The sequence below is a fragment of the Rhinichthys klamathensis genome, unplaced genomic scaffold (genome assembly GCF_029890125.1).
Source record: "Rhinichthys klamathensis goyatoka isolate OS25496 unplaced genomic scaffold, OSU_Roscu_1.1 h1tg000635l_1, whole genome shotgun sequence".
Taxonomy (NCBI): Eukaryota; Metazoa; Chordata; class Actinopteri; order Cypriniformes; family Leuciscidae; genus Rhinichthys; species Rhinichthys klamathensis.
Window position 1 is genome coordinate 609,589 of NW_026607081.1, and position 21,156 is coordinate 630,744.

At 38.8% G+C, this 21,156-nt stretch overlaps 2 protein-coding genes across 3 annotated transcripts in view; both read right to left on the reverse strand.

Annotated features, from left to right (window-relative positions):
- The window catches only part of ghrhrl (growth hormone releasing hormone receptor, like), a 52,982-nt gene extending 41,291 nt beyond the window's left edge, over positions 1 to 11,691 (reverse strand). For both annotated transcript variants that reach the window (XM_056241256.1, XM_056241255.1), the window contains exon 1: positions 11,576 to 11,691. In XM_056241256.1, coding sequence (XP_056097231.1) covers positions 11,576 to 11,623 — 48 coding nt within the window. In that variant the 5' untranslated portion in view covers positions 11,624 to 11,691. The remainder of the gene's footprint in view (positions 1 to 11,575) is intronic.
- A 3,217-nt stretch (positions 11,692 to 14,908) lies between these two features.
- The window catches only part of LOC130076213 (FYVE and coiled-coil domain-containing protein 1-like), a 35,218-nt gene continuing 28,970 nt past the window's right edge, over positions 14,909 to 21,156 (reverse strand). The window contains exons 15-18 of the mRNA XM_056241212.1: positions 18,961 to 19,056; positions 18,667 to 18,877; positions 17,452 to 17,561; positions 14,909 to 15,903 (exon numbers count right to left, since the gene is read on the reverse strand). Of these exons, the coding sequence (XP_056097187.1) occupies positions 15,828 to 15,903; positions 17,452 to 17,561; positions 18,667 to 18,877; positions 18,961 to 19,056 (493 nt within the window). The 3' untranslated portion in view covers positions 14,909 to 15,827. The remainder of the gene's footprint in view (positions 15,904 to 17,451; positions 17,562 to 18,666; positions 18,878 to 18,960; positions 19,057 to 21,156) is intronic.

Here is a 21,156-nt window from a genome sequence, read left to right on the forward strand (position 1 = left end):
TGCCTCTGGCACGGGCACGGCCTCTGCCTCTGGCACGGGCACGGCCTCTGCCTCTGGCACGGGCACGGCCTCTGCCTCTGGCACGGGCACGGCCTCTGCCTCTGGCACGGGCACGGCCTCTGCCTCTGGCACGGGCACGGCCTCTGCCTCTGGCACGGGCACGGCCTCTGCCTCTGGCACGGGCACGGCCTCTGCCTCTGGCACGGGCACGGCCTCTGCCTCTGGCACGGGCACGGCCTCTGCCTCTGGCACGGGCACGGCCTCTGCCTCTGGCACGGGCACGGCCTCTGCCTCTGGCACGGGCACGGCCTCTGCCTCTGGCACGGGCACGGCCTCTGCCTCTGGCACGGGCACGGCCTCTGCCTCTGGCACGGGCACGGCCTCTGCCTCTGGCACGGGCACGGCCTCTGCCTCTGGCACGGGCACGGCCTCTGCCTCTGGCACGGGCACGGCCTCTGCCTCTGGCACGGGCACGGCCTCTGCCTCTGGCACGGGCACGGCCTCTGCCTCTGGCACGGGCACGGCCTCTGCCTCTGGCACGGGCACGGCCTCTGCCTCTGGCACGGGCACGGCCTCTGCCTCTGGCACGGGCACGGCCTCTGCCTCTGGCACGGGCACGGCCTCTGCCTCTGGCACGGGCACGGCCTCTGCCTCTGGCACGGGCATGTCCAATATCCGAGCCAGACGCTCCAGATAGTCCCAGCTCAGGAAGGCAGACAGAACGTTAACCGTATCTCGCTGGGCAGACGGGACGTGGACAGTCTCTCGCTGGGCAGACGGGACGTGGACAGTCTCTCGCTGGGCAGACGGGACGTGGACAGTCTCTCGCTGGGCAGACGGGACGTGGACAGTCTCTCGCTGGGCAGACGGGACGTGGACAGTCTCTCGCTGGGCAGACGGGACGTGGACAGTCTCTCGCTGGGCAGACGGGACGTGGACAGTCTCTCGCTGGGCAGACGGGACGTGGACAGTTTCTCGCTGGGCAGACGGGACGTGGACAGTCTCTCGCTGGACAGATGTGCGTCCCCTCCTCCCTTTCCGTCCGTGACGGCGAGAAGTTGGTCCTGAACTGTCTCTCACTGGCCCAGGATGGAAGGGGGGCCAGGATGGAAGGTGGTGTTGAACCTCCTCTCTACCACCTCCTCCTCCACGACCTCCCCGAGTCCCACGAAAAATTACCAGGCGGGTCCCCTGAAAATGGGTCCTCTCCCGCTCAGTGGCTGGGGAAGAGAAGTTCGAAACCATACCGCTGGAAATAGGTTTTGGCGAAGTCCTTCCGTCACAACAGATCGTCGAGAATTGTGTCGATCCAAATGTAGCAATACTATAGTCCGGGCAATCCAAGTCATCGTCATCCATGCAAGCGTCATAATCCCAACAATCAGAATCCTCCTCACCCATCGTGCTGAATCCTCAGATGGCTGGTTCGTTCTGTCACGGAACGGGTTGGGAAAAAGGTGTGAGGACTCAAGTGCAAACAATGGGTATTTATTAAGAAAATAATAACACATAAAACAAGAACAAAAACTCCCTCGTGGGGGAAAACTAGATAGAAAACAGGCAGGATACAAGATACACTAAAACACGATTAACATGAACCAGGGTAACATGGACAACGAACCAGCACAGTACTGAGAACACAAGGAGATTAAATAGAGAGGCAAACAAAGGAGGCTAACGAACAGACAGGTGGGGCAAATGAACCAATAATGAGATAACAAGATGGGCGGGGTATACAATGACAAGAGAACACATGGTACCAAACAACAAACACCCAAGTGCAACACAAGACAGGACAGGCATGTGACATTTATGATATTTTCAATGTCCCTTTCTTAGAATATATAATATCCCAATAGTAAACGTGGTATATATACTGTTAAAAATTTGGGCTCAGTAAGATTTTTTTATATTTTTTGAAAGAAGTCTCTTCTGCTCACCAAGGCTGCATTTATTTGATCAAAAACCCTAAACAAACACAGTAATATTGTGAAATGTTATTATAATTTAAAATTACTGTTTTCTATTTTCATATAGTGCCATTTATTCCTGTGATCAAAGCTGAATTTTCAGCATCATTACTCCAGTCTTCAGTGTCACATGATCTTTCAGAAATCATTCCAATATGTTGATTTGCTGCTCAAGAAACATTTATTATTATTATCAATGTTGAAAACCGTTTTGCTGCTTCACATTTTTGTGGAAACAGTGATTTTTTTCAGGATTCTTTGAAAGTTAATCCAATAAATCGCAGCAAGCTTTGTCACTTTTGATATGAAACATCTCAGCTTTCAAATTCTGTCAATTTTATTATGAAATTCAAACATTAAATAGCGTTTTGGCACTCTTTAATGTGGCGTGACCTGGGCGTGACAGATTACTGTAGTCTCAGTTCAAGCAGCACGTCGTGAACTGACCATCTCTTCCTCTTTACTACCAGTTATCACCAAATAAACATGAATGAACATTAGAAGATGTTGAAAGATCTGTATCATGTCTCATGTAATCAGTCAATCAGTGTTTCAAACCTCGGAAAGAAAAACTATAGAGGAGCATTTAGCAAAATACACGATTGCATATTCATTGTATTTTAACCTGTTCAATATTCAACTATTCAATATTCAAATATTCTTCAATATGAATAAATCCATCATGTTTTTATGACAGCCATTTAAATGTTTATATTTCAAAGAACGAGTAGAAACATAATTGTCATTTAAAAAGTTGTTATAACTACTTAAAAATTTAAGTACCGGTAGACTACAAATCAGTTAAAGGATTAGTTCACCTCAAAATGAAAATTTCCTGATAATTTACTCACCCCAATGCCATCCAAGATGTTCATGTCTTTCTTTCTTCAGTGGAAAAGAAATTAAGTTTTTTGAGGAAAACATTTCAGGATTTTTCTCCACACAAAGGACTTCAATTGGCTTTATGCCACAGCTTCACTACTTCCTGAACTTCAGCCAGCCCTTTGTTTCCTGTCTGTCATTATTGGACAAACTGATTAATCCAGTATATAAATGTTTTTGTTTTTTGTTTTTTTGAAAATGACCGATCATTTCGCTAGATAAGACCCTATTTCTCAGCTGGGAATGTGTAGAGCCGTTTGAAGCACTTCATAGCCCTTTGAAACTGCATTGATTTTGACTTCAACATGTTGGTTGCAATTGAAGTCCATTGTGTGGAGAAAAATCCTGAAATGTTTTCCTCAAAAAACTTAATTTCTTTTCCACTGAAGAAAGAAAGACATGAACTGAACATCTTGGATGGCATTTGGGTGGGTAAATTATCAGGAAATTTTAATTTTGAGGTGAACTAATCAATGTACCAACTGGGAATCCCTGTATAGTTCCCTGTTTAGTTGAGAGAGATTGTTTTCCTTTATGATATTTTCCATGTACTGTACCTGAAACATACCCCAATTAATCAATATCTAATCGAATCGGAATTTAATTGAGTCATAAGGTAGTGAATCAAAATCGAATGGTAAAATTTGTGTCAATACCCAGCTCCAATAAAAGGCTATACAACAGCATACAAATGGCACTATTTCCTGAGAATTACTCCCATATCCTCCACATCCTTTGATATGTTTTTTCGCCAATAATGTTTTGAAAAGTTAAAAAAGAGAAGAGAAGAGTTCAAATAAGTTCAGCAATATGCTTCTTCACAGTATTTGTACGTGCTCGAGTAATAATCTCCAAAGCAGTCACGTCTCTCTGCTACAGGGGAGCTTTCACTGAATGAAGAATACAGGTCAGAGCTGAGGCAAGGTTTTGTTCATTCAAAGATCTCAGTCTATTTCAGTTGCCACAAAATAGCAACACGCCAACAATGCGACCAAACACACCTCGTTTTCAGACCAGCAGCCCATGGGTGAACAAATGGGCGCAAATGCATTTCCTATTTAAACAACGTGGCGCACGACGTGAAAAGGATAACTGCGTCAGGCTGAAACTAGCATAAAACACTTGCGCCTGACGCTGCTTTGCGCCGGGTGTAAGATAGGGTCAATGATCATCTTCTGGACAACTGTCAATTCAGCAGACTTCCCCATGATTGTGGTTAAGAGTACTGAACCGAGAGATACCTGGTATTTATACTGTATGAATGGTAATTTAATCAAGTTTGAAATGAAATATTCAAATATTTTGAGAGCTATAGGCCGTAAGTATCGACATTAACATAAAAAAGGTTTGAAACATTAGTCTAGAATTTTTTTTTTTTTTTTTACTTTCTTAAATAACTGATAAAAAATATTGCACTTTTCCACGATATTCTTTTTTTTTTAGACACACCTGTATATAAATAATATCATATATATATATATATATATATATATATATATATATATATATACACACACACACAGGGCCTAAAACTAACTTTTTGCCACACCTGCCAATGGCCAGTGACATAAGAAAATTTACAGGCCATAAAAATGTTTGTCAGGCCATGAAAATATTTTTGCAAAAACAGGCAGTAATGACACCAAAATTTTAGATACCAGTGAAGATTCACAATTATCTATTCCAATTTCAAGACCACAGCTAAAACTACTAGCCTAACAAAATTTTTAAACATTATTAAAGACAAGTAAATATTAAGTAATAATAAAAAAATCTACTTACAAGTAAAAGCACAAATAAATACAATATAAAAAAGATACAAATAAAATAAACAGTGCTTTTCATGATTTTCAGGGTGTTGACAGACAGTAGTTTTTTAGGTACATACATTTAATAAAGTAAGCAAATGTAAAATAACACTACATAGTCTTCACTGTTTAAATGAATCATCCTTATAAATAAATCCTTATTAAAGCTACAAAAGTTATTCAGTCAAGAGCAGTCCTTTGTTTGTCCTTTGTTGTTTGATTAACATTAAAACACAGACAGCAGCAGGAATATTAGGCTACTGTCACTTTAAGAGCGAATGCACTGATCCAATATACTGATACTGATACACATGCGTTTTTTCTCAACTGTTTACATTCACTTAAGACATAACTGACTACAGTAATATGTTTACTAGAATACTCTCTATTTTTGTACATAATTTTGTGTGAATTTGTCCACTCAAGTGCAAGAAGACGGGAAAGAGAGCTCAGTTTAGTATTCAGGCACTGTCTGACACGGCTGGTTGGGCTGTTTGGGCACACAAAACTTTCCACTTAGCGAAATGAGCTCCCTTTCGTGTCATCTTGTTAAGGTTGAAACTTTCTAACGATGAAGCACTAGCCCATCAATTGTCCCGAGCGTCATTCACGTTTGTTCTCGTTCATGCATTGGTAGAATTCATACAAATGTTACCGGTCAACTGGTGAGTGACACCGTTTCATACACTCACCAACGCCTATTTTTACTCGCATTTTGGGCTTGGCGAGTGTTCATTTTAGGCCCTGTATATACTGTATATAGTGAACAAGAGAGGTGAAAATAATTATAAAAATGAAATGAAGCAATCGGAGGAAGACTTCCTGAGAGGTCTTCATATGACAGCTTTGGAGCTGTTGAACGGTGACTTTCCACCACAAGTTCATTCTGTCCTGCTTTGAACCAAAGTACCAGCACTTAGCATCAAAAAACCCCTTCCAGGAACATTCATCACAAGGCTGCCCTAAGAACTACAGTACGTCGCGGGCTAATAAATCGAATTCTTTTATTCATCTCTCTGATGAAAAACTACAGAGAGCCCTTCAAAACGATTCAAACCAGAGTGAGATTAAATGAAACTCAATCCTTCAAGCTCTGAATATTTGTCTTCAAAGAAGCTCAGCCAACCCGTATTAGCCACTGCTAAACAAGCATTGCTAAAATCTGTAAAACAAGTTTGATGTGTCTCATCATATATGAAATATCACTGTAAAGGCTGTGAAATGTCTACCAACCCCCAAATCTCATGATGCAATCCCATAAAATAAAATTAAATATTTAATGTAAATCAAAACCTATAGAGGACAGTATTTTTGTAGACCTTTAACCAAAAACCTATTAAAAAACCCCACTGAGTTCAGGACGATGGAACCGGGAGTGTAAAATGCGAACTCATTTGCAGGTTTTTTGCCTACAAAATATGTCATCCTTGCAGCAACAATGCATTAACTGTCTTCCTTCATTGTCAGTTTTTGCCTGAAGAGCATTGCCTTCTCCTGGTATCCCTTATCCAAAAACCCAAATGAAAATTTACACATCTTCAATATAACCTGCAGTCATCATCCGCATGTTTCTGAGCTGGCATCTGAATGGCTCTGTTGCTCTGTGTCTCGCAGAAACACTCAATCATTTGAGTCAGTGCATGGGTGTAACATCACCAGATATGTTCTGCTAGTAAGGAAAGGTGAAAAGAAAGTGTAAAGGTGATGTATCATTAATGCTTATGAAAGCAGGTCAAGCTGAACTCACTATCCACCTCTTTAGTTTCATTAAGCTGCCAAAAGAGCCCAAACTCTCCTCTGATAGCAGTAATCCAGATAGACTGTAACCATCATACGCTTTACTCTATTTTTAGAAAGTAAGACTAGGAAGATCCCAAAATGCCCTGGACTAGAATTGAGTTTGTTGGACAGGCCTCCCCTGGGTGTTTTTATATGAGTGTTACTTCAAGTTGTTGCTTCAAGGTTACATTATCCAACCTCAGAATTAGGTTACTTACTGGGTAAATCTCATGAAAACTGTTTGGGTCATATTTCACCTAAAAAATCAAATGAAAAAAAAAACAATAAATGGTGTTTCATGTTAAGAAAATGAATCCTAATTGTGGACCACTTGTGCATGTTTATATTTATATCAATTATGAAACAATTATAGGCTATTATAAATGTGTGTGCACTAACTTGGATGGGTTAAATGCAGAGGACAAATTCCAAGTATTCATTTATGCATGACCACAAAATGAATCAAACCTCGATCCATGGTTTTCTTTATAATAACAAGAGTGTAAGCAGTGATTTAAGCAGTGCTGACTCTGGGTCCATAAAATCTTTCCGAGTAAGTGTTGATTTGTAAATATTCAGCCTCTCTTCATTCATAAAGTCTCAAACGCACGTCATTACACAAAAGAAATACCACTACCACCATGTCCCACGCTCATTTACATCTAATATTGGCAGTTACTAGCTTGACCCGTACGCTCTGACATGTTCAGAGCCGCAATCGGTTTGATTAGTGTAAAAATGAAAGAAGAGAGCCAGTGCTTTTGTCAGTAATGATTTTGATTCTCTAGACATGAAACAAAAAGAGTCCATAATGCATTCATGCCGTTACTAAGACATCACTCACAACTGGACTCAGTAGATTTCAGAGCTGCAAGCTGTGGATATCTTCTGTCCCTGCTTTTCTTTCCCCTGCTATTCAAGCATGTGTTTCAAATAAAGCAATTAAATACTATTAGTGGCTTTTACTCTCTGTATATTTCTGTACTTTTGATGCTGAGCTGCTTAACTGTGGGTACTCTAATGTAGACAGCAACAATTCTTAGTACATACGTCCACAAGAGCGAAATGTTTTCACCTAATAATTATGCACTTGAAGAGATTTTTACATCTTTTGAAAAAAAAAAGTAGGTTATAGTATAGCTTAAAGTTGCTGTGGTTCCTTCTTCAATGTACACTTCCGTTCAACAGTTTACGGTTGGTTTTTAAAAGAAGTATCTTATGATTACCAACGCTGCATTTATTTGATCAGAAAATACAGTAATATTGTGAAATATTATTATGATTTAAAATAGCTCTTTTCTATTTGAATCTGTTTTAAAATTTAATTTATTCCTGTGATCAAAGCTGAATTTTCAGCATCATTACTCCAGTCTTCAGTGTCACATGATCCTTCAGAAATCACTCTAATGTGATGATTTGCTGCTCAAGAAACATTTCTTATTACCAAAGATTAAAATAGTGGTGCTGCTTCAAATTTGGATGGAAATCGTGATGCATTTTTTTCAGGATTCTTTGATTAATAAAGATCTCTTCTCTGCTTTAAAGACGTGATTACTGGAGTGAGGGCGGGGCAACCTGTCACTCACATGACATCACAGCAATAGCAAACCACAGCCATCCAATCAATTCCCCATGGACAAAATCAAGCCCCGCCGCACATTTTCTCTTGTTCAAAAGGCCGTTTCACTTGGATATACACTCACCTAAAGGATTATTAGGAATACCTGTTCAGTTTCTTATTAATGCAATTATCTAATCAACGAATCACATGGCAGTGGTTTCAATGCATTTAGGGGTGTGGTGCTGGTCAAGACAATCTCCTGAACTCCAAACTGAATGTCAGAATGGGAAAGAAAGGTGATTTAAGCAATTTTGAGCGTGGCATGGTTGTCGGTGTCAGACGGGCCGGTCTGAGTATTTCACAATCTGCTCAGTTACTGGGATTTTCACGCACAACCATTTCTAGGGTTTACAAAGAATGGTGTGAAAAGGGAAAAACATCCAGTATGCGGCAGTCCTGTGGGCGAAAATGCCTTGTTGATGCTAGAGGTCAGAGGAGAATGGGCTGACTGATTCAAGCTGATAGAAGAGCAACTTTGACTGAAATAACCACTTGTTACAACCGAGGTATGCAGCAAAGCATTTGTGAAGCCACAACACGCACAACCTTGAGGCGGATGGGCTACAACAGCAGTAGACCCCACCGGGCACCACTCATCTCCACTACAAATAGGAAAAAGAGGCTACAATTTGCAAGAGCTCACCAAAATTGGACAGTTGAAGACTGGAAAAATGTTGCCTGGTCTGATGAGACTCGATTTCTGTTGAGACATTCAGATGGTAGAGTCAGAATTTGGCGTAAACAGAATGAAAACATGGATCCATCATGCCTTGTTACCACTGTGCAGGCTGGTGGTGGTGGTGTAATGGTGTGGGGGATGTTTTCTTGGCACACTTTAGGCCCCTTAGTGCCAAATAGGCATCGTTTAAATGCCACGGCCTACCTGAGCATTGTTTCTGACCATGTCCATCCCTTTATGGCCACCATGTACCCATCCTCTGATGGCTACTTCCAGCAGGATAATGCACCATGTCACAAAGCTCGAATCATTTCAAATTGGTTTCTTGAACATGACAATGAGTTCACTGTACTAAAATGGCCCCCACAGTCACCAGATCTCAACCCAATAGAGCATCTTTGGGATGTGGTGGAACGGGAGCTTCGTGCCCTGGATGTGCATCCCACAAATCTCCATCAACTGCAAGATGCTATCCTATCAATATGGGGCAACATTTCTAAAGAATGCTTTCAGCACCTTGTTGAATCAATGCCACGTAGAATTAAGGCAGTTCTGAAGGCGAAAGGGGGTCAAACACAGTATTAGTATGGTGTTCCTAATAATCCTTTAGGTGAGTGTACATCACAATAAAGAAGAAAAGACTAATTGCAACTTCCGTTTCATGCCGAATTCAATGCATCCTCGCAGAATAAAAAACACTTCCTGACCCTTGCTTTAGTCTGCACAGTTATTTTTTGAAATATATATTGAACCAAACCTTGTATTATGAATGCAACAACTAATCTAAAAACGACACGCCAACCGAACCACTGATTCCATTGATGAATTCCAAAGGGCTGAAATGTTAATGTACTTCTGCGAAGAACATGCTTATTCGTATGGGCACTTAAATGAACACCTGCGCCATATCAAACCACCGGTCTCGCTTACAGAGAGACCATTATACTGCTCATCCTCCGTGGAGAACATTAATCTCCATTCTACAGGATAGCACACAAATCCATTAACTGCCCTGTTTCCAAGAAGGGTCCCCCCAAGTTCAGCTGGCAGATGGCACTTTTGCATCCACGTTTACTTCGTATAGACGGGTTTTGGTGCAGTTGCCAAAGAAATGGGCACACAAGTGCACAAACAATCGCGCCAGAGGAAAGTTGAGCGCGCACTTATTTTTGACGCCGAGATCATTTTGAAGCCTTCTTTTCATTCTGAGACAAAATCCTCATACCTGCATTTTCACCAGCTACAGGGGACACAATGCAGGGTTTAAAAACTAAAAGTCATTTTGAAACAAAAAGGAGCCAAAATCTCCAACACACAGAAAGATGAGCTGACAACCTTCTTTGAGAGAGAGTTATTAGGTAAAATTAGACAGTTGTCCAAATAGGCCTATATCTGTATCTGAAGTCATTTTCACTTGCTCTCGAATCCACATTGACAAAGGAGAATTTAACACTCCACAAAAGTGTTTTTTTCTCTTTCTTAGATACAGCAAATTGCACACTCATCTCGACCTCATACAACCTTGACATCAGAAGTGTTGCAATTTCTGTTTTCCATCAGTGCTGGAGTTTAGAGTGGCTACAGAGATGGCTGACGGTGGAAGAACATTAGTTGTCAGCGGTGGGAAACAAGGAAGCATGTTCTGGTCATTATAAGCACCTCAAAAACACACTTAACAATGATACTTTGTAAGAACTGATTACATCTCCCTACTCCATTGCTAAATAAAATCCAAGACTTGTTTCTTATTTTTGAGGTTCTGATTTTAAAAATAGTGTCTGTTTTGCTCCAGCACTTTACTTTCTCACAACGTGCATTTCAGCTTTTTGCTTTCGACAACCATTTGTAAGAAGTCTTGTATTATCCTTTAATTACCAGAATAACAGCCACAAAGGTCAGGTAACAACTCTCTGTTCAATTCTCAGCCGTTTTTCGCATGACGTTATTTATTGCCTGTCTTATTTCAAGGTTAGAATTATAGTCAGTGACAACACAATGCAAACATGACTTTTTCTGCTACATCTGTGGGTGTTTTACTACATCAAAACATTAAATTAATTAGGTTAACTAAAATGTGCAGTATATAATAAAAAGTGTGCTGCACTGGAAACTGGGATGTTTCGCCTACATTTTTGCATACGCAAAATGTTATACGCAGTAGCCTATGCTACCAACGAGACGCTTTATTATTTAACATAGCGCGAGCCTCATGACAGAGCTCTATTTAATTCACACAACAATTAAAAATTACTATATATTAAGATCATATTCTCAAACAATTTATAGGATATAAAGGCCTATATCAGGCCCTGTAGCCTATATATAAAATATAATCAAATAAAATATATAAAATGATTGGTAGGTAAAAAGATTATTTATGCTTGTCCAGGTGTTTTAATTGACCCCGACTCTTTTTCACGGAGTCTAGTGAGCCAGATGTGAAAAATCGCCTTTTCCACCTTTAAAGCAGTGACGTGCAATGAATTGAATGCACATTCTCGCGAAGCCCAAAATAATATTGAGTAAAACAATGCCAAGTTAAATTAATACAGGAGATACAGATAAAACACAATAGGCCTAAGAGCGTGGATTAATTTAATTAGCTAGCTGGACCTCAAACTACACAAATGAAAGTTTTTCCTTATAAAGATGCGTCTAACACAAATGTGCAATGTAAAAAAGTAGGCCTATACATATGCAAGCTAAAAAACAATGCCGTGGGTTTTTAAATGAAATGCATCCCATTAGTTGCATGTAGGCCAATAAAGCACCAATAAAGCACAATGGTGTAATTTCCTAATAAAGCACAATGGTGAATAGATTAGGTTGTACTCACAGTTGTTAGTGATGTAAAGCACAGGATCCCACGAACACACGAACGCATGACTCCAGCCGTGTCCACAGCGCGCGCTGACAGCTGTAGTTGAATCAAATGCTTTATAGACCGAGTCTGGCCAATGGGAAGAGAGAGAGAGTGAGAGAGGAGAGGAGAGGAGAGGAGAGGAGAGGAGCGTACATCATTCATTCATAGGACTGCACGGGCGCCGTGAAAACCTTCCCGTCTCTACTGCAGGTAATTGTAACAATACAGCTCAGTTTACTTTCCTCAAACCAATTAACCTGTTTTTGAATTCGCCTACTGTATTGATATTCTTCAAACACTAGCGTTTGTTTCAAATATATAGAACTGCTTAATGTGCATGTGCAGACTCGCTTGTGGAGATAATTTCATTTTAGTTGCACTGCAGCATCCATTTAATCTATGTATTTGTGTAAATGCACTTTTTGAAAATACTTATATGTATTTTTCTGGCAATTAAAGGCACACTATGTAACTTTTGGCCTCGGTTAAAAAACAAAACGTTTTGGTTGTGCTTCGGCTCTGCATGACTGTGTTCAGCAATTTCCCGCGAAAACCATCCCGACAGGTCTTTCGGGTCTTATATTGAGAATGAGAAGGTGACGTCACGCGTATTGCATTGTGGGAAGGATTCACCATCTTGGTAGGATACGCTATCCGTTGTCATGGTTACTTCGACCGTGAGACCGAGAGAAATAGCGACAGAGAGAGAGAGCAGCTTGATATTTGTTTGCATTTTTGCGATAAGGCACAGTTTCTTGGGAATAAATGAAGAAGGGGGAAGCAAAAGGAAAGAGGCTCTATCGGGAGAGACTAAATAACAACACCAAGCAGCATTATTTAGAGAAACTACTTGACATCAACATGGACCCGTACGACCTGCTACAGAATGGACGAAAGACCCAAAGCACTGCCACCTTTCACATACGCTGACATAGTTAATTACCTGGTTTGTTTAGTATCAATGACTAACGTTACTGCCTACACAATGCAAGAGTTCAGAAGCTTTAAGTCATTAGAAGCTTAACAAGTCTGCTGCGGCTGGGTGCAAGACTTAGAAACCCCCAAACCTGTAACGTTAAACTGCGAGAGTTCAGTCATACTTGATGTTTCAGGCCTCATTCATATGTGGAAATAAATCTGATATGAATCAGATACGTGCATTTGCACCTGCCGTGCAACGTTAAGCGAACAGATCGGACATTCCCCTGTCAATGCGAGTCGTACGTCATTAAAAAAAGTGTCTTTTTAAAACATTTCGTGGTACAGATATATCTATAACAAATGAAACAACTCTAGATGAATAACAGAGTATTAATTTCGTTCGTTTGTGTTAAATAAAAGGCGAACTGTGCTGAAATGTGTTGCTTTTGAAAGCAGGCTTTGCTCGCTGTTGCTGCTGTCAGTTTATTGACAAGCAGTTTCTCTAAGCTGGCTAGCATTGTTATTTAGTCTCTCCCGATAGAACCCCTTTCATTTCTCTTCCTTCTCCATATCTTCCAAAGAAACTGCGGCGTATCGGTAAAATGTAAACAAATACTAAGCTGCGCTGTCTCTCTTTCGCTATTTCTGGAATGATTTAGTTTCGCGCCTCTGTGAAGTTCTGAAGGCGTTGCACCTGGCAACCGATAGCGTATCCTACCATCATGGCCGACCGGCTCAGACCCCGCCCAAATCGGCACGTGACTCCTCACTCTCAATACTTAAAATAGGCTTACCAGAAATCAGGGTAAGACAAAAACGTGGGAAGGAGTGATGTATTGACTCATTATTTAAATCTGAAAAAAAGTAGTGTAGCTTTAAAAATGTATTAGTGTAGCCTACAGTTAGTACACTTACATGAGATGAAGTCATATCTCTCTTCCAGAAAAAACTGTTTTATTCTACATAAAGGTCAACCAATGTCATGTCAACCACCAAGTTACTAGCAGAAGAATGGGTCACACACCACACAGTGGCATTCAGTGGTGCTCTGAAATGAGGAGGAAAGTCCTCCGTTTTCGTTTATTGTTAATAAAGCAAATGTAAATTCATGTCAGTGTAACACTTCATGTTCATGACAATTTTTTTATTTTTTGTAAATTGAACCTCATCTGCTCTTTATTACAGTCAATTTATTGTAGGATTTCCAGTCAAGCTCGGTAAACACAGGTCACAGACATGAAAATGTACCTTTAATTTCCCCAAGCTGATTGCTCACTAAACCACATCATATTTTCAGGCCATTTCAAGTTTAATTTTGATGTGACATAGCATGGTATCTAAGTGGCTGAGATGTTTACTTACTTTTAATAAGAATTCCCATTAGCCATCATTTTGTTCATTCAGACTGATTTCCGAACACAAAACGAATGAAAACAAGAGGGGGGATTTATCGCACGAAACCATCATATCCAGTCCTAGCGTGATGGAGGAACTGCCTCCTCTCACGTGACATTTCCACATTCATTCTCAATTACCCCCCACTAAACCCAGCATACGCTAGGGGGTCTGTTAAAAGTCAATGGGCTCAGGGGAGGCAAGAGAAATGCGGACTCCCGCTGTAACTTTACCTGCTGGTGTCGCTGTGTCGACTGTACAAATGCATGTGTTATACAAAAACTTTTGCACTGGTGCTGAACTGATAAAACTTTTATTACATTTGAATAGTTCTGCAAATTGTAAACTTTGCACAGTGATTGCATAGATTCACAAATACCATAATTAAAATCAGTGACATTTATGAATTATTCACAATTTCCTGAACAACGGCTTTTAAAAAGTACTTCAAAATAATCCATTTATTTAAAATACCATTACTCTTGTAAAACAACAAGACCTATTAAGAAAATATTTAGAATTGCACATAGTTCAAAAAGGAGCTTGAGATGTAATATAAATATATAAACAAATCTTCTTAAAAGCAGCAGTCTATTTAGCTTTGTCACCAGGATAATTATACGTGAACCTTACACCTGAATAAATGTGTTTGTCTTGCATATTTGCTTTCAAAGTCATTTTAAAAAGCGAGACAGTTCATTAAATGCACATTTAACACACTTAGTGTTCATATTACTAATGTTTGATGACATACCAGGATAATGATTCAGAAATACATATTACAGTAAAAAGAAAGGAGGCATTAATATTGAACATGTCAAAAACCACGTGAGTATCAGTGAACCAATATATTAGATTCAAAAATCTAATTATAGAGCCTTATATTTGCAAAAATATACTCTGTGCTAGTGCTAAATTAGTACAAAGTATGTCCCATTCCATTCAATGTATTCTAAGCAAAATTACTGCATAGAGTTGACTAATAAAAAAGTGCCATATTTGCATGTACTTGTATGCAATGTGCATATATAACTTATGGTATTTTTTATAGTAAATAGTTCAATTGCTGTCATACCAGTGACAATTTGACCTAGTTGGTGGGGTCTACAAAATGAAGTGAAACTGATATACTTTTAAAGGGCTCTGTCATGACACAACATCTTATATTATCCAGCTTTGAGTAAAAAAAAGCCTGTTAGCTAGACATGCTTATTGCTTTTTTCTTGAACCATACAGTTTCACCCTGTATGAAATTCTAATAATTGTTTCAAATTGTTATAAAGAGACTTGCTAAAGAAAAAATACGACAACATTTTTGTGTGTACTTGGAAAACTCAAGAGCATATAGTACCATGTGTTGGACATCTGTAGTGGAAATGCTGTGATATCTTTGCAAACAGCAGCCATTTTTGGATACCTCTAAGTCTTATATCCCAAAAAAAAGGAGAAATTCTCACATTGCATTAATAAGCAGCAAGAAATAAAAATAACTTGTCTGAATTGGCCATTTTTAAAGCTGAATTTTTGAGTTATTATTCTCTTTGCATGTTTACCCATGTGTGCTTAAACTCACGGTATCACTGATGCTTTGAATTCATCTGTAGTGTTTGTAAAATCATTTTAAAATACTGAATGCACAAGTAAAATAAAACACAAAAAAGCCACATCACCAGCAAATAATCCTCTTCCAAATGAGTACATGTGCTTTTGAAACCCGCCCATAACACTTAACACAGGTCACAACAGATATCCTCTGTGCTATCAGCGGTAAAACATAAAAACTTATACTATACTAACCCATACAACTCAAAACAGAAACCCTTGGCACACAGGAACATGTCTGAAATGATTAAGGATACAAATAAAACGCTAACAGTTCACACGAGGACGCCACACACCACAGTCACTTTTAAGGGAAGTCGCTTCCATCATAGATGATTGGCTTCTCAATGGTCAGCTGGTAGTTGACCTTTTTGGAGAGAAATCTGTTGAAAAGAAAACAGAGGGGAAACAGCAATTGATTCACTTCAAACAATAACTAAAGAAATCACAAATGAAACAATTAGGTGACAGATTTGGAACATTTTCATATGCAGCAACTTGACAAATATTTAATTATAATAGTGTCTGGAATGTTGCTAAGCTAATTACACACACACACACACACACACAAAAAGTTAAACAAACAAACATTTGAACAATAGTGTATGTATAAGTTGATATTTCTCTCAACTCTTTTATCTTTGATTATTGTTTATACTGAGATTGTTGCAGTGCATTCTGCCTTATCTGATACATGCAATGCCTCAGAATTGTGTCCAAATAGCATCTTAGTAGGCAGCATAATATTGCCACCTTTGTGTCAATGGTGTGCCTATGATGCTATAAAACAAGGTCTAGCTAGGCAACATATAGGCAGCATATTAAATGCAGAAAATCGCAAAAATGCATTGCACAGAGGTTAGTAAAATAATCAGTTTGACACTATAATAAACATCAGCAAAATCATATCAGTTAAAGTCCCCCCTGTGGTGAAAATCATGCTTTTAATGTTGTTTATATGTCTATGTTTTTAAGACAAACCATGTGTAAATTCATGTCAACAGCATTGCTGAGTATTTTCTCTTTAGAAACTGCAGTGAATCAAAGACTGCCTCAAAAACACGGTTTGAAATCGCTGGTGTTTCTGACGTCACAATCAGGTCAACGTGTGATCGTCAATGGGTGGATCTCTGAGCTGCTGTGAGTGAGTGGAGGCGGGGCTCATTTGCATATTCATAGGACCGCGCAAGGGTGAATAAATGAGGCAAGGGTGTAGAGTTACATTCAAGATATTTTAAGGCATGAAGAATTTTTTTTCACAGAAAAAAACATAGACAGTAAAACAAATATGGACGTAGTGTCCGTGACGTCACCCGTAGGTTTGTGAAGAGCATTTTTTTAAGCCCAAAGCGGGCGGAGCCAGCCGTCGCCATCTTGGTAGCGCGTCACTCCCGGATAACCGAAAATGGGCGAAGAGGCTGGATTAGCTGAGGTGACGTGAAGGCTAACAGACAGCAGACAAACGGCTAGCAGTGACATCAGCGGCAATCCACCTGTCACTCAAGTGGCCACGCCCTTAATTATGCAGAACTTTAAGGCTTAATATAATTTTAACGGATTAGTTATGAAAATTCATGTTGTCATGAAGGGCTAAATTAGCTTTATAGACCAAACCCACTTTTTGTACCAGACTGTAAACATTTTATCTGCTGTAAAGTTAGGCATTTTTACATGGGGAGTCTATGGGATTGACTCTCTTTTAGAGCCTGTCCAGTCGATGAACAACTGCAGTTTAAGTCACTTAAACAGAAACCGGAAGGTTGGCGCTTGGAAAAACACTTAAATGTCCTTTTGCTCAGTGATCGAAGATGAGCTTTAAGGGATAAAATTATTGACTACAGGGGGACTTTAAAAGAGTAGATTTTTTCTGAGAAGCACAAGTTCTGAAAGGTTTCCCGGAGTGTGCAAATGTCACCTGTGCGTTACTGTACCTGGAAAATGAGTTATCAAAGATGAGTGTGTAGACTCCTGGGTTGCGGACTTTGAGTTGTCCCTGTATGGTCTCTTTGTGCGAGTTACAGCGTGTGAGAGGAATCAGAACCTGAAACACAGGGACACAAAGATTTAGCACCGTAGCCTAGAATCAATGGTAAGAGTGCTCCGATTGATCAGGCGCAGATCAATATCGGCCGATAATAGCTTTATACATTTTGATCGGTGGTCTCTAGAGAATGTGAAGCTGACATCAACCTGTGTTGAGTTCTGGGCAGTTGTCTTGTATAGACGCCATATTTCTGCTTGTGAGTTTAATGCAGTGTTTTGATTTTCTGTTGTGATAGTTAAAAATATCACCATTGTAGGTCATTCGTGCTGCATCGAAAATTGCCATAGTAACTCACATCAGGCTGAACCCTGAGACACACTCAGGCTGAAATATATATATATATAATAAAACAAAAACTAATAAATTACTAAAACTTAAAATTTAATTAAAATGAAAACTGAAAATATAAAAAATAAAAGCTAATTCACAATATTAATAAATAATATAACAGTATATAAATAATACTAAAATAACACACACCGTAAGTTATCAAACAAAAAACAGCTAACTTTATTCATGCTATTTAATCAGGCAATATTGTTCTCGCAGATTTAATATTGTAATATATATTATTATTTAACGTACAGAAAAACAATAAACATCTCAATCATGGTGAAATCATCAAGCATGCAGATATAAAACAGAGCTAAATCCAACTAAATAATAATAATAAAAAAACACCATAATAATTTTAATAAATTATTTAAAAACATAGCCATAAACAACTATACTTAACTAAATATTATTTCGCTATAAAAAAAATCAATAATAAAGACAATGTACAGCGACTTTTTCGTCTTTTCCATTTAAAATGTCCTTCTTTTCCACAGAAGAAAGTCAGAGTAAATAATAACAATTATAATATTTCTTCTAATTTATTTGTTATTCCCCAACACTAAAAGTGAGGCAATATTTAGAGTTGTGATCTGAGCTTTGATAAATCACACACAAAGACACCAAATTATACCTGTAATGAGACTCTTTGCTCGCACAACAGCATTTTTTCATGAACTATTAGCATCTCACTAACTAGGCCATATTTTACAGCAAGCAACTTTAGTGATGGTCGATCTTTGCATGCATGAATGTGTGTGTTTGTTACCTTGGCTTGCTCAATAGGTGTGTCAAGTGTCTCTTTGTACACCACAGTGAAGGAGATACTCTTTGGCTCGGAAGAGAAAACCCAGCTGATGATGGGCCCGTGGTCGCCCACGGTGATGGGAATGGCGCTATAGCAACTGGACTTAACAAAGAGCTCTCGGGAACCATCGCCGAAATGAGAAATCTCATCTATATCCAGAGGCATTGAGGTACTACAGAGAGACATTCACAGGATGAGTGTGTGTGAGTGTGTGTGTGTGTGTGTGTGTGTGTGTGCGTGTCTGCACATACTAACGTGAGTTCTCCTGACTTGAGGAGGGTGATTTCTGCATCCTGTACAGTAGAGATCATCTCTTCCTGTTCATCAGGCGTCACATCACTTGATATGCTACTGTAAAAGACAATAATCACAATAAACCATAAATTGAGGGGACATTTTTTAAAGATTTTTTTGAAGAATGATCTTTAGATATGACTTACTTTAATGTACATCTATGGGATATTTTCACCCATTTTTTTGGATAAATCATAACAGTGATATTTTAGTATGATTGATATACTATTATAGTTTTTGTTAAAGTTTTGAATTAGATTTTATTTAAATTTTTTCTGTTTTCACTTTAATTTTAAAGTTTTCATTTAATTTTTTTGCCATATTTATTTTTTCAAAATGTTTCTATATAGTATTTATTCATTAGCTTTAGTAATTTTTGTACTATTTTAGTGCTTTGGCAGCTAGCTGAAATAAAATAAGTTTAAAGATTTTTATATTTTATTTCAGTTAAAGTATATTTCAAGCAACAAATATGTTTTTATTTAATGGTTTAGGTAACGATAATAACGCTGGTCTGAAGCACAAATAGTGTAAAAGATTTTTTTGTTCAAATCTTTAACCCCGGTTATAAGCTATTGTGTTGGTGATGCTTGTCTTAGCAAACAGAATTAAAAAAGCTAAATTTGTGTGCTAAAGCTAGAGTTTTATTTATGAAGACATTTTTTAGGGTTTTTAAATTAATCTTAGAGCAACGACAAGCAATTGAGTTCCTTCTTTAGTCTAACCTGTCTAAAACTGCATAATGAAAAATTTAACTATCCTTAAGTTTTTTTAAATAACAGTTCTCTGTACAATAAAAACCTACTGTCACTTGCAGATCTCAAATCTTCCCAATACAAAAACTAAGCTTCAAAAATAATAATAAACAATAATAGTTTGGAACTTGTACAGCTGTATTATATAAAATAATACAGATGAATACATTTGAACACATTTACACTACAGTTCGAAAGTTTGGGGTCGCTTATGCTCACTGCATAAAAAATACTGTACAAAACAGTAATATTGTGAAATATTATTATAATTTAAAATAACTGTTTTCTATTTTAATACATTAATAAACTATCATTTATTCCTGTGATCAAAGCTGAATTTTCAGCCATTATTACTCCAGTCTTCAGAGTCACATGATCCTTCAGAAATCATTCTAATATGATGATTTGATACTCAAGAAACATTTCTGATTATCATCAATGATGAAAACACAAACAGTTGTGCTGCTTCATTTTTTTTTTGTGCAAACCGTTTTACATTTCTTCAGGATTCTTTGATGAATATAAAGATCAAAAGAACAGCATTTATGTGAAACAAATATTTTGTAACATTATAAATGCCTTCACTGTCACTTTTGATATGACATTTTTGATCATATTTTTGTTTTGATCTTTATATAAATTGGTCACAATCTAACGCAGCATTGCAGAGACTATTACTGAAGGACCCGGCAGCAAACCTGCAAGAACCATTAATGTATACTTTAAAAAGATGTATACATTAAAGGGTTAGTTCACCCAAAAATGAAAATTATGTCATTAATAATGACTCACCCTCATGTCGTTCCAAGCCCGTAAGACCTCCGTTAATCACCGGAACACAGTTTAAGATATTTTAGATTTAGTCCGAGAGCTTTCTGTCCCTCCATTGAAAATGTATGTATGGTATACTGTCCTTGTCCAGAAAGGAAATAAAGACATCATCAAAGTAGTCCATGTGACATCAGTGGGTTAGTTAGAATGTTTTGAAGCATCGAAAATACATTTTGGTCCAAAAATAACAAAAACTAGGACTTTATTCAGCATTGTATTGTCTTCAGGTTCTGTTGTGGATCCGCGTTCAGTGCCGCCGCTGACGTAAGACGCTGCTGACGTGTGTCTGGTGTGTGTGTGTGTGTGTGTGTATTCCGGTTCTGTTGTGGATCCGCGTTCAGTGCCGCTGCTGACGTAAGACGCTGCTGACGTGTGTCTGGTGTGTGTGTGTGTGTGTGTGTATTCCGGTTCTGTTGTGGATCCGCGTTCAGTGCCGCTGCTGACGTAAGACGCTGCTGACGTGTGTCTGGTGTGTGTGTGTGTGTGTGTATGTATTCCGGTTCTGTTGTGGATCCGCGTTCAGTGCCGCTGCTGACGTAAGACGCTGCTGACGTGTGTCTGGTGTGTGTGT